This window comes from Physeter macrocephalus, unplaced genomic scaffold (assembly GCF_002837175.3).
Source record: "Physeter macrocephalus isolate SW-GA unplaced genomic scaffold, ASM283717v5 random_18, whole genome shotgun sequence".
Lineage (NCBI taxonomy): Eukaryota > Metazoa > Chordata > Mammalia > Artiodactyla > Physeteridae > Physeter > Physeter macrocephalus.
In genome coordinates, this window is record NW_021145304.1 from 6,376 (window position 1) to 19,473 (window position 13,098).

The 13,098-nt window shown below is 54.3% G+C and overlaps 2 protein-coding genes across 3 annotated transcripts in view; both read right to left on the bottom strand.

Moving 5' to 3' along the window:
* TOMM40 (translocase of outer mitochondrial membrane 40) overlaps positions 1 to 4,130 on the bottom strand; it is a gene marked incomplete at its 3' end in the record, with an annotated part of 10,388 nt that extends 6,258 nt beyond the window's left edge. Inside the window, exons 1-6 of the mRNA XM_028483320.2 lie at positions 4,038 to 4,130; positions 3,675 to 3,954; positions 2,902 to 2,969; positions 2,334 to 2,426; positions 1,362 to 1,463; positions 628 to 733 (exon numbers count right to left, since the gene is read on the bottom strand). Coding sequence (XP_028339121.1) covers positions 628 to 733; positions 1,362 to 1,463; positions 2,334 to 2,426; positions 2,902 to 2,969; positions 3,675 to 3,948 — 643 coding nt within the window. The remainder of the gene's footprint in view (positions 1 to 627; positions 734 to 1,361; positions 1,464 to 2,333; positions 2,427 to 2,901; positions 2,970 to 3,674; positions 3,955 to 4,037) is intronic.
* A 1,653-nt stretch (positions 4,131 to 5,783) lies between these two features.
* The window catches only part of NECTIN2 (nectin cell adhesion molecule 2), a 28,505-nt gene continuing 21,190 nt past the window's right edge, over positions 5,784 to 13,098 (bottom strand). Inside the window, exons 6-9 of one of the 2 annotated variants that reach the window (XM_024132804.2) lie at positions 9,763 to 9,916; positions 7,786 to 7,849; positions 7,553 to 7,639; positions 5,784 to 6,891 (exon numbers count right to left, since the gene is read on the bottom strand). In XM_024132804.2, coding sequence (XP_023988572.1) covers positions 6,628 to 6,891; positions 7,553 to 7,639; positions 7,786 to 7,849; positions 9,763 to 9,916 — 569 coding nt within the window. In that variant the 3' untranslated portion in view covers positions 5,784 to 6,627. Of the gene's footprint in view, positions 6,892 to 7,552; positions 7,640 to 7,785; positions 7,850 to 9,762; positions 9,917 to 12,101; positions 12,777 to 13,098 lie in introns of those variants that run through there. The other variant, XM_024132805.2, reaches the window with a different exon arrangement.

The following is a 13,098-nucleotide window of genomic DNA, read 5'->3' on the forward strand; positions in this document are numbered from 1 at the left end:
AGAGGCCACAGCAGTGAGAGGCCCGCGTACCGCAAAAAAAAAAAAAAAAAAAAAAAAGCAGACACTCAGAGACAAAAATAAAAAAGGGGGAAGCAAACTGAAGAGATCAGAAGTACAGACATTAGTCAGCTGGTCCCTGCCCGCAGCCAACCTAAACAGGAACGTTCCTCCTCCACCTCCATCTCAGACTTACTTGCCTCCCCTCGGCTGCACATGGACTCTGCCTGCCTTGGGATCTGCTCCGTGCCCCCGAGCAACCCCAGAGCCCCATGAGTAGTAACAAGAACAGCTCATTTCCTTGGGACCATCACATGCCTGACCCCATTCGAAGCTCTCCACGCATGACCCACTCAACAACCCCGTGAGGCAACCCAATTTTACAGATGAGGAAACTGAAGCCCACGAGGGTGATGGAAGCTCCCACAATTGCAGTTAAGCCAGCGGCAGAGCTGGGACTTGAACCTGCTTTCTCCCCCACAATGCTACGGTCTTGATATTCTGTGTTCTGAAGTCACACCTGCCCGTGACCGTTTCTTGGATGGTAGAAGAGGGCCAGCGAAAGAAATGGATTTGCTGGCAAAGCTGGGACTGGGGTTTGACCCCCCCTCCAAGCCCTGTGCCTCTTACCTGAACCCACCAGGACGTCTGGGTTCCCCAGGGTGACAGCCGCTGTGAAGTCGGAACCCCGGTACTCCCCATCCACCTGCCAGTTCACAAACTTTGACTGCTGGGTCTGTGGAGGGGAGGGGCAAGTGTGAGGGTGAAACCGAGGAGGACCCCATGGGGCCCTCCCAGGTACTCAAAGCCTTTTAGTCCCCATACCCAACCCCCTTTTCTTGTTTGTAGGGAAAAGGCTTCAGCTTCCTAGACCTTCCCCTAGGGCAAATCCAAACCTTTTCTAATCAGGGAAGTGAGGGAAAGCAGAAACAAAGGAAAAGCAGTCAATTAATAGTCAAACAATAGTGCCATGATAAGGCAGAATCCTAGGTCTTTCTCAAGGATATAAAAGGCCTCCCACCCAGGTGGAGGATGGTAACTTCAGGCTGAGTAAAAGATTCCTGGCATTCCACCCCGTTACCTCACCATCAACCAACCAGAACAAAGTCACCCGTCCTGCAGCCCTCGCCCCAAATTTGTCTTTAAAAACTCTTCCGTGAAAAGTATGGGGGAGTTTGGGTCTTCAGAGCACAAGCCACCTGTATCCCTTGCTTGGTCGTTACAATAGACCTTTCTCTGCTCCAAACTCTGATGCTTTGGTCTGTTTGGCCTCACTGTGCGTTGGGTTCTTGGATTTAATTCAATTCAAGGGCAGCCTGGTGCTCTGGGTGGCTGGGGGAGCAGCCGACTCGACCCCCACTCACCTGGATGGCCATCTTGGACCTGAGGCCGGGGCCCAGCTGGTGAATGACCTGAGCATTGAGGCTGCCACTATTGTCCATGTCACCCACCAGCACGGGGAAGGCCTGTGGGGGCAGAGAGCAGGGTTAGAGGTCTAGCATCATAGAAGTATACGCGTGATGGGCCTTGGTGAGAAGCCTAGGATTAGAAAGCCTCAGAATGAGGTTCTCGCCTCCAAGAAGCCCTCCAAGATCACTTTGGCTGAGTTAGGCTCCCCTCTGGGCTCACACACAACCTTTGGGTTCCCCTATTTCAGTCCTACTCTCCCTGGACTGTTACTCTCTGGGGACAGGCTGTTCCCTTTCTCCAGTAGGCTGTGAGCCCCATGGCTGTTTCAGTCACTACTATGTCCCCAGCACCACCCAGCACAGGGCTGGGCACAGAATGGGGGTTACAATGAAGGTTTGTTAAATAAATGAATTTATTGCATGGAAATCATTAATATAATCAAAGACCGAATTTAGTCCCGCAACTCTGTGTCCTGCCCAAGCCTCCTTCCGGGTCTCCAGTTTTGCCTTCACTCCCCTAATCTAGCCTTGGCAGACTGCCTGAGAAATGCTATCTATCTCCAAAGCATTCATCTGACCACGTCTTTCTCTCACTTAAATCTTTCTGTGGCTCTCCTGCGCCCCCTAGCGAAAGTTCAAATGCCTAGCTTGGCTTTCAAAACTCTGCAAGATCTACAGCTCAGCCCTGCCCACTCTGGGTCATCACTGTCTGGTGACCTTGGTGTCCCCAGACTCAACCAGCACAGGGCTGGGCAGAGACGTGGGCATCAGGATGAAGGAATGACCCAGGTTCCGATGCACCTTGGAGAGACAGTCTCCACCTCCCAACACTCTCAGCAGTCCTGGCCTCCTACCGACAAGGCCTTCTTCGCCTGACTGGCTACATTGTTAGAAGATACAGTAAATGAATGGCAAAAGGAACCTCACCTCTGTTGGACTCAGCTGCTTTGTCCCCACGTACGTGACCCCGAAGTGGTAGTTGGACTCCCCGATTGTGCTGAGGGCTACTGTGTGGTTCACCTGGGAGAAGAGGGAGGGCTGTGGTGACGAGTCTGTGGCCACCCCCTAAGGAACCCAGCCAAGCCCACTCCCAGGACAACTCCTCTCCTGCCTGGGATGGGAGATACTTGCCAATCTGGCTTCCCCATCAGGGCATCTCTAGTCTGGGCAGGGGATGAAGACTGGGAGGTGTGGCCTGACTGGATTAGAGACTCAGAGAAGGGATGTGCTGGGGCTGGGGATGGGGATGGGGCTACACACCTGGTACTTCATTCTGCCTGGATGCTGGCTGAGGGGGGATGGTGTATCTCTGGATTCTGGGTCCCTAAACCCTACCACTGGCCGCCATTGTGTGATCAGCCCGACACTGTGTCTCTGAGTCTTTCCAAGTACCAAGGAGCCCAGACCTTTAAGGAGGAGTAAAAGGGTTGTACGTGCAGATGCAGGGGGATGGCTGGGATGACCTCTGGAGGATGATGGGACCAGGAAGGCTCACCTGGAAATGATTACTCAACCCTTTGTTGACTGTGAGCTTGACACCTTCCATCTGAATAGGAAACAGCTCTAAAGGAGACAGAACTGCTGTCACACTCCAACACACACACACACACACACACACACCCATTTCTCATCCCTTCCTTCCGTACCGTCCCCGTTCTCCCTTCTCCAGGGATCCCAACCAGTAAATAGCCTAGTGGATGGGCCCAGGACCAAGGCCTTTGCCTGCATCCAAATTCCAGGGCCAGAACCTACTACCTGTGTGACCTTAGGCAAGTCACCTTATCTATGTCAAACTTATCATCTGTAAGTTGAAGATGCTCGCCACGTAGAAATATTGCTAGGATTTAATAAGTTAACACATACTGAATGCCAGGACGGTGCTCAATAAGCTGCTGCCACTTTTGCTATCACAATTACTCCAAGCCAGGATCCAGAAGCTTTGGGTTCCACCTCCACTGGTCCTTTGCTGACACTGTGACCTTGGGCCTCAGTTTCCCTCCCAATCACAGAGGCTGGCTTAGCTGATTCCTGGGGCTCCTGAGGTCCCTGAGGCTTTCTCTACTGCTCTGGCATTCTATCCTGAGGTTCCACCATTTGATCCCATCGTTCTAAGCCCCAAGTTCAATGTGCCATTCGATCCCAACGTCAACTCCTAACGCTCTGTTAAATGATTCCAACGGTCCGTGCCAATTCCCAAGGTCCTCAGTGTGCTCCTCCTTCCCCCGATATCCGGGCCATCACAAGCCCGCCGGGCCCCTAGCCCCTCACCCTTGCACTTCCGGTGGCACTCCTCGAACGTGCCCGGGTTGGGCAGGCAGCCGCAGGCCCTATCATCCCCGGTTCCTCCAGCGCTGGCGGCCGCAGTCCCCGGGGTCCGTTCGGAACCTCGACCTGTGCCAGCTCCAGCACCCAGGCTGCCCCCGATCGGCGGCAGCGTGAAGCCCGGAGGAGAGGGCGGAGGCGGTGGCAGTCCCACGAGGGGAGGCGCAGGCGGCGGCGGCGGCCCTGCGGGCGGCGAGCTAGCGGCCAACACGTTCCCCATGGTCGCCTGCAAAGGGAAAGGTCAGAGGGCAGAGGTCAAGGCCCGCAGGCTCCGGGCCCAGTCACCAGCGAACACCCCTCTGCTCGGACCCCGTTTTCACGCGCGGCAGCGCCTCCTCCCGGTGTGCTCCGCTGCCACCCCGTGCGGCACGCGCAACCGAACACGCTGCCGCCGCCGCCGCCGCCACCGTCGCCCCGCCCCGCCTAGCCCATTGGTTTACCGGGCCGTGGGGTCCGCCCACCAGCTTCAGGGTCTGGCCTTACTATTGGAGTCATGGATGAAAGTCCCACCCACCTCTTTGGAACGTCTTTTTCTGTTGGTTCCCACTCGCAGACAGGTCAAAGCACACCTCCCCCCCTTCCCATTGGCTTGGGGAGCCCACACCGATTGGCTCTAGATGCCGCGGGTTCCGGTGCTCGCCCTCCATTGGTCTGTGCTGAGCACTTTGCAACGCCCATTGGCGTATCGCCTCTGCCCCATTCCAGGAGGCGCCCCTCTTTCGACTCCGCCCTGCAGCTATGTTGCCATGATAATTGGTCGCCCTTTGCCCTTGAAGCATCCTGATTGGCTCCAGCATGTACAGGGGTCGGACCCTGGTGACGTAATCAACGTTGTGTGTTCATTGGCTAATGTGCCAGGGTCAAGGGACACGGATAAAGGTGGGTTGCGCGGCAGAGGCTGCTAGGCAGCAAGGTCAGGCCTCGCGTCCCACCAGGCACCGCGGCAAAGGGGCGGCTCCCTAGTCCGGAGTCGCACACCGAAAGCCGGAAGTGCTACCCCTTCCCACAGTGCCACGGGAGAATTCTAACCTGTTATGTGAACGCTGTCCTGCTTCTTGTTACCCACAATGCCCCTTACCTATTTAACGGGACGGTTGCCGTAGACCCACCCCTTTCGTTACCCATCATGCTTTCTGGATCTCTCCCCACAACCCTTGCCCCAGTCACTGCGTCTTCCATCTTTGGCCCATTCATTCCTGTCCCATTACCCAGCATGCCTTCTGCTTCATTCATTTCAGCTTGGTTGCCTGTACTACCTTTAGCCCATTTATGCCCGTTCATTTCCCTAATTCTTTTAGCTAATTCTTTTTTTTTTTTTTTTTTGCGGTACGCGGGCCTCTCACCGTTGCGGCTTCTCCTGTTGCGGAGCACCGGCTCCGGACGCGCAGGCCCCACGGCCATGGCTCACGGGCCCCGCCGCTCCGCGGCATGTGGGATCCTCCCGGACCGGGGCACGAACCCGTGTCCCCTGCATCGGCAGGCGGACCCCCAACCACTGCGCCATCAGGGAAGCCCCCTTTTAGCTAATTCTTAATTGATCATAAGGTTTTGGGTCTATTGCCCATCATGCCTGCGGCCCCTATTTCTCCATTATTCAGCCCTCTGCCCCTGGCTCATTCTTTCAGACCTATTACCCATCACGCCCTGAGCTCCTATTACAACATTATTCATAATTTTGCCTTTGGCCTATTCTTATTGCCATTTATTCATTACACCCGAGCGCCTCGTACTTAATTACTGCTATTTCTACTTTGTTCCGTTTATTTCGGTCCATTACCCATTAGACTGCTGTTGCAGATTCTTTTTCGTTAATCACAATGCCCTGGACTCCTCCCCACTCCTTCCATTACCCATCACTATGTTTTAGGCTATGCATTTTTCTCATTATCCCCTCAATGATCTTTTTCGCATCTTTGGCCCTTTTCTTAATGTTTGTAACCCATCTTGACTTCTAGTCTACTGATTCTCTCAAGCCCCGGACCCCCCTATTCATTACCCATTATGTTCCACCCCCATCCCCTTCACAGCCCACAGTAAACACGAGTTGAGACCTGGTCAAAGTACAAACTCATTTTGTAGGAAATGCTGTATTACAAAACAATATCACATCCCCTACCCCTGACCCAGGTGATCCACTCCCCACCCCCCACCCAGGCCGGTGGGTCCAACCCCACTGGGCAGGGGTAAGAGGACTCAGTAGTCTTCAAAGTAACAGCAAATCCTCCGAAGGCTGGGGTCAGCAAGGCCCACTCTGCATGAAGCTCACCCCATGTAGCCCTGAGCTGGGGCATAATCCTCTGTACACAGGAATTGGGGTAGTGGGAGCTCAGGGAAGGGTCTGTACCCTGAGACTCCTGCCTGCAGGAGGGAGGAGATGGGGAGTTCTGCTTTGGGCTGGGAAAATCCCCTCCCTCCCACCACTGGGGGACAGGGTGGGGACTGGGCGAGTGGGGCTCTGCCACCTGGAGGGCTTAGGTCTGAGCAACAGGATGCCCCCAACACCCACCCAAGCAGAGCTGTTAGAGGAGTGACTGCCTGAGGTCCAATCAGAGGTCTGGGGTCTTCTTTGGGATTTGGGGGGAGTCTGGAGATGGTGGGACATGAGAGGTATAATCTAAGGTCACAGTCTGAGGACCCCTTGGGTAAGAGGTTGTGCAGAAACCTACCTTCTCCAGCCCCTCCTAAGATAAGGTTATCAGTTTTCCATTGTCATGGCCCATTTCTCTGAGTCAGAGATCATGCATTAGAGGTCACAGTGGAGCCGCCAAGATAGAAGTCACAGATGAGATGCATGTGTGTTAACTGACAGTGGCCAAGCGAGAGATCAGGGGGCCCTAGATCCCTGGCAGAAAGTTGAGGGATCAAAAAATAAGAGGTGAGAGGCCAGGACCATGGCGGCTTACACATACATGGCCCGGGACATGACAAAGCCTTTGCTCTGGTAGGACTCAGAGGGGCTGGAGTAGGACAGGGAATCGTAGATGGGGTTGATCTTGTCCAGATAGGCTTCCTCCTCCTCCTCGTCCTCTAGATCCAGGGAAACCCTCTCCAGAGCAGGCGGCCCTGGAGGCACCAGCATGGGGGACCCCAGGTTCGTGGCCCCCAGGAGCAGAGGCCCTGACGGTTCTTCCAAGGTGGGAAGCTCATGGTATCGAGGCATTTCCTGGGGATGGGGAGGGAATGAACCCAAGGTCACCTCTTGAACATGACACAGAATCCCACTCTGCTCCTTGACCCTCAAATCCTGACCACCATCTCCCCATGCCAACCAGAACTGACCTCACCCTATGTCACCCCTTGTCACCTGGGTTGATATTGAACTGGGACAATCATACAGCTGGTCCCTAACTCAAAGCCCAGAGCATGGACTCTACCCTGTTAATCCTGAGCCTCTCCTTTTCTTTTGATCACTGACTCCAAGTCTTTCCCCATGAGCCTCTGACTTCAATCTTGACCTAAGCTTAAGCTCTAAATGCCCCTTGAAAACTGACTTGTCTCAAACTCAACATCCAACCTCTGATCTCCAGAAGGCCACTGAGGGGAGTGACTGTCTGTCTTGTCCCAGCTCCAGGTACAGTGTCTGGCAAATGGAGATACTCAACCAGTCTTCTTTGATGGGATGACTTTAAACTCTTACCCCACGTCCTTGGACTTTTACAACCATGACCTCCCGCACTGAATCCTAAATGTATCTCAGAGCTCGGAGGTCTGACCAGAGATACAGCTCTGAACTTGAGTTGTAACCTTTAGTCCTTGACCTCTTATGTAAGGAGGCCCTTAAACTCAGATCCCAAACCCACGCTTGTCCTCTCCCAAGCTCCTACCTGCTCAGCGCACGAGATACTAGCATCAAAATAGGGGGTCTTGAGTGGGCTGTGCTCCGAGGCCCCCAGGGTGAAGAGCTGGGAGGGCTGCGATGCGAGAGAGAGGGACAGGTCAGGACCACCCCCCCTCCCAGACAGCCTCTCCCCACCAGTCCCCCCTCCCAGCCCCACCCTCAGTGGCAAAAGTGGTGTGGGGATGTGGGGGCAGCCTGGGCTCCAGGGGAAGTACTCACCATCTCCGGCTCCTCCAGCTTTGCCTTTGGAGTTGGCGGCTTGTATGAGGGAGGCCCCTCTAGGCTGTGGGGTAGGAGGTAGGTCAGGTGAAGGCTAAGCCCTGAGAAGCCCTCTACCCCAGGGCCACTGCACAGTTCTTTCCTCTGTCTGAACTCTCTTTTCATCACCCACCTCCCCTTACCCAGCTGACTCCTACTCATCCCATGAATTTCTCTTCTTCCAGGAAGCCCTCCTGACTCTCCAGGAGGATCCGGAACTCCTGTTATATGATCATATCTACCTATACATCCCTCACAGGGCACTTACTGTGAGTGAGTGCTGAGTTTGTATTTGAAATATTATTTCTGATCTCATTCAACGACTGTACCCCGCTGTGAGCAATGTGAGGGGAAAAAGAATGAGATCCGTGTTGTCAACATGGTGTTCCCAGAACACACTCTGAGGAATATCAGGAAATATGTGTTAGAAGAGGGAATGAAATAAATGAATGAAATGCTTTCCTGCCCCCCAAACTATGTTAAATTCCCTCATTCTACACACCCTCAGACCAGAGCATCCTGTATATATATAATAATGATGGAGGCTTACTATGCCTTTAATCCCCAGCCCAGATGTCCCTGCCTCCAGGAAGCCCTCCCTGATCTTTCAGGCTGAGTCAGGTGCCCCTTCTAGCCTCTCCCAGCTCCCTCAGCTTCCCTAGCCCATCCCTGGCCATGCTGGACTGTCACTGTCTGGGAACAGGTCTGTCTCCTTGAGACTGTGAACCCTGGGAGGCCAGGGCCAGGGCCATCTCAGACACCACTGGGTCTCATGGGCTTAGAAGAAGAGATCAACAGCAAGTTGTTGGTTTGCATTGACTAGATGATTAAGAGAGTGGTTCACAAACTTTCTTGTGCATCTTAGGGAGTTTGTTATAAATACAGATGCCAAGCCCTTCTTGTAAAAGTTCTGATTCAATAGGTTTGGTGTAAGCCCAGGAAGGTGCATTTTTAACAAGTGTTCTCCCTCACACACACTGGGTCATGTTATTTCAGAACCATTTTGCCCCCCAAATGCTTTCTTGCTGGATGAATTTCAGCAAGTGATTTCAGCTCTCTGAACCTGTTTCCTCTTTGAGAAAATGGGTACCCTTAGCTCCATCTGAAAATTAGGTTTCCATGATATGATATGTTTATGTGTGTGGACGTCTTTTATTTATTTTTAAAATTTATTTTACATTTCTGGACATCTTTTAAGTGTTTGTCTCATCGTTGTGTTCCTAGCTTTCAGGGTCTTGCCCCAAGTGGGTACTTTCTGAATACCTATTGAACAAATGAATGAATGGATGGATGGATGTGAGGCTTCATTGAGATCACACATGTAACATACATCTCATCAAGCCTGGCACATAAGTGTTCTACACAGAGAAGTGGGGCTAGTTTCCCCCAATATCTAGGCTCCTCTTTTCTCATAGTAATAGAGATTTTGGCTGGGTATGTGGCCACCAGAATAAAGATTACGTTTCCCAGCTTCCTTTGCAGCTGAGGCAGCCATGGGACTAGGCCACTGGGAAATGGGAAATGAGAGGAAGCGATGAGTTCCTTTACAGGGCTGCCTACTGCCCTCTATTTCCATTTCCCTTTCCCACTGAAAGGAATGGGGTCATTGAGGCCAGGATGGCCATGTCTGGTTGTCATGTAAATAGACAACAATAAAAGAGGGGGGAGCTATCTTGGAATGTGAATGAAGGTCACGCACTAGGGAAGGTGGAGCAAAAAGATAGCAGGAGCCTGGGCTCTGATGACGTCACAGAGCAGAACTGTCATAGCCATGATTTCTAGGAGACAGAAATAAACTCTCCTCTCCACCCCATTTAAGTCATGGTCATTTTGGGTCACTCAGCCATTGCTGATGACTTTCTCCCAACCTCCTCCCCAACTCTGTGCGCCCAGTTCTGGGACCCCTCCCTCATCCACTTCTTAGGGCCCATCACTCACTCCTCCTCCTCCTCTGCCCCCCGCAGCCTCTGCTCCTTCCGCTGCTGTCGGCAGATGAGGATGCCTGTGGCGGCCACAGCAGTCGCGATGATGGCAGCGATGATGCCCCCAATGATGCCACCTGTGGCCCCTGCGCCTGCTGTGTTGGGTGTCTCTGCAAGAAGAGGGACAGCGTGAGGGAGTCTCCAGGAGGAAGCCACAGTGCCTTATTCCCAGCCCCACCTCCCAAGTCACCACCCACCTGCCTACCTCTTTTCCCAAGGGCAGAGGACATTCTTTTTATTCACTTAATCCTTAATGATCATTTGTTGTGTGATAGAGTGGTGAACAAAACATACAAAAGCCCCAGTCACATTAGACTAATGTTTTGTTGGGCAGGGAGGACACCAGTAGAGAAATACACACAATAGCTAATATGCCAGGTGATAGTAAGTGATAGAAGATAATAGTGTATCGTAGGGTAGGTGATAAGTGACAGAGCAGGGGCCCTCAAGGGCAGTCACAGAGAGCCTTACTGTGAGGTGACATTTGAGCAAAGACCTGAAGGAGCTGTAGGGGGTGAACCATGAGAATACGAGAGCATTCCAGGCAGAGCAAACAGTCAGTGCAAAGGTCCTGGGGAGGAAGCCTCAAGTTGTTTTTAAAGACAGCAAGGAGGCCATGTGGCCAGGGCAGAATGATGATGCGAGAGTGTAGAGCTAAGGGAAGAGAGCTGATGAGGAATGGAGTGAAAAGGCAAAAAATTGGGGGGCGGGGTGTGATTCTGGACTTGGGACCAGACCCCCTCATTCATTATATAGAATGGAGTCATCCTAGGCAGAGGATCACAGCTCCTCTAACCTAACAGGAAGAGGGGTGGAGAGAAGCCCATGACCCCTTGGGCCTCTCCTTTGTAACACTTCCCACTTCCTGAATCGTTTTTTGGAGCCATTACCTGTTTACTTGCCAATTTCCACACTGCGCGCTCCAAGGGGTGGGGTCTGGCACACAGTTGGTGTTTCTCTAGACATGTAAGGAGGGGCCCAGCAGGGACGCTTAGGGACCTACTGTCTGCCAGATCAGCCAAATTCCTGCCTCTGCCCTCCTGGCACTACCCTCCCATTGTGGGAGGAGGGCGGGGGGGCCCTGGACAGGGTGGTACAGACTACAAACAACTAGGGGAAATAACATGTGTGCCAAAGCCCCATCCACAGGCTTCCCCCTTCCATCAACCCCACTGCACAGATGCAGAGAGAAAGCTGCCGGTGGAAATGCTGCCTGGATCCCTGGACTATCCGATTTCCACAACTTCCTGTTACACAGCCTGGCACCCTCTGAAGGGCTTCAGAGCGTGGGGGAAATATCAGAGTAACTGCTGCTCAGTCTACACACGCTCACCCTAAAATTGCTGCTATTCCCGTTGTTGACTGCATATCCGGGGGGGCAGGGCAAGCTCTGCCCGAGTCACCGCGGTGTCCCCGCACCGTGAGTGGAAGGAGATGCAGGGGGAAGAAACGGGCTCACCCAGCCCCTCCTGGGCCCTCAGCCCCACGCTGGGCATTCGGGTGCAGCCTTACCGAGTCCCATGACAGCCTCAGGAGCAGAGATGAAGGCCACTGGTGTTTTACCAAGGTGGCCACGGGGCTCAGGAGAGCAGAGGTGACCTTGCCCCCCTCCATGCCTCCACCGCAGTCCCCTGCCTGGGTTTGGGAGATTTTCTGATGGCGGGGGGGTGGGGGGAGTGAGAAGGATACAGAGCTGCAGCCCCTCCCTCTGAATCACTGAAGATCCCCTTGGGCACAGCCTGGGCACAAGGGAACACAAAGGAGGTACGAAAGGCCACTGGCGCGTCTTCCAGAGGTGGGACTTTCCTGGTTCCTCAGCAACCCCGCCTGCCCCATCCCCTCAGCGCCCCGAGAATGAAGGGGAATTCCCCCCTCCCAGTATCCTCAGCAAGCTCTGGGAGGTCGGGTCTGAGCTGCCCTCAGAGGGTCAGATCCCAGTCCCTCCCCACCTTCAAGGGCCCACAAGTCCAGTATCCCAGCCCAGCTCTCCCGGGGAGCTCGGTTCTCCCACCAGTCTGGCCACTCCACGCAGGAAGGCAGCCTCTGTCCTGGAACTCCCGAGTCCAAGCACCAGCCTCGAAGCCCAGTTCCTAGTCCCACTGGCATCCAGTGTGTCCTTCAAGGACCCAAGTGACCAGAGCCCACCCCCGCCGGCCCCCAACCCCAGCCTCACCAAGTCTAGCCTCCACCAGGCTCCCAGTCTCCGGGGCCCACGCCCTGGGACCTAGCAGTCCCCGTCCCACCCCCCAAGGAGGGGGTCCGATGTATTACAAGACACCCCCAGTGTTTTCCTCCAAGGTGTTTATTAACTCCTGAGTGTCATGGGGCCAGAGCAGGCTGGAGCCCAAATCAAGTCTCTGGGGGGGAGGGTGCTCTGTGGGTCCCCATGCCTGAGCTCCCCGGGGAGGGGGGCTCCCCTGCCCCATGCAGCCCTGGAGACAGAAGTCCAGTGTGTGACATTCCACCTCCCTGCACATCCCAGAAAAGGAAGTGGGAGGTAGCTTTGAACTCCAGTGTCTTCCGGACAAACAAGTTCAACCAGTCTGGGACCCTTGGCTGTCTGCCTGTCCTGGGGTCACACATAAACTGCCCGCCGGGAGATGAGGGAGCCGTCCAGCTGGGACTCCATGTCGTCCTCGAGCGCCGGGGCCGGAGGCAACATGAGGCCTTTCTCTGCCTTGTCCTCCTCTTCCTCCTCGTCCTCCTCGTCCTTGCCCTCTGGGCTCAGGGAAACAGGGGCAGTTGGCGTCCAGAAGTCGGGACCCCCATTCCCAAACACCTGAGTTTTCGGATCGTAGGATCCTCCTCTGCTGCCGTCTCCTCCTCCTCCTGGGCTCTTCCTCCTTCTCCTCACCCTCAGCAGGATGAAGGCCAAGGACCCCCCAGCCAGAAGCAGCAACACCAGCAGTATTCCCCCACCAGCCCCCCATACCATTGGACCCACGTCTCGGGGCGAGGCCCGGGGGGTGTCTGAGGAGAGAGAAGAAGGGGTGAGAGAGAAAGGGAGACACGAGGTCAAGAGGATACATCTGGGAGTGGGGAGGGGGGGACCCAGGACACAGCAGGGCAGTGACGGGAACTAGGGAGGTGACTCAACTTGGGCAGAAGAAGGTGGAGGGAAGGGAGAGCCCGTTCCCTCTTCGCTACAGGCTGGGCGCTTTGTATGTGGAGGGGTTGCCAATGGGTGGCCCCCAGATGGATCTCCTTACACCTGCACAGCATTTTCCCCAAATTAAACTTGCTAACAAAATAGAAAACCAACCAACCAAGCAACAAAAAAACCAAAATTAAA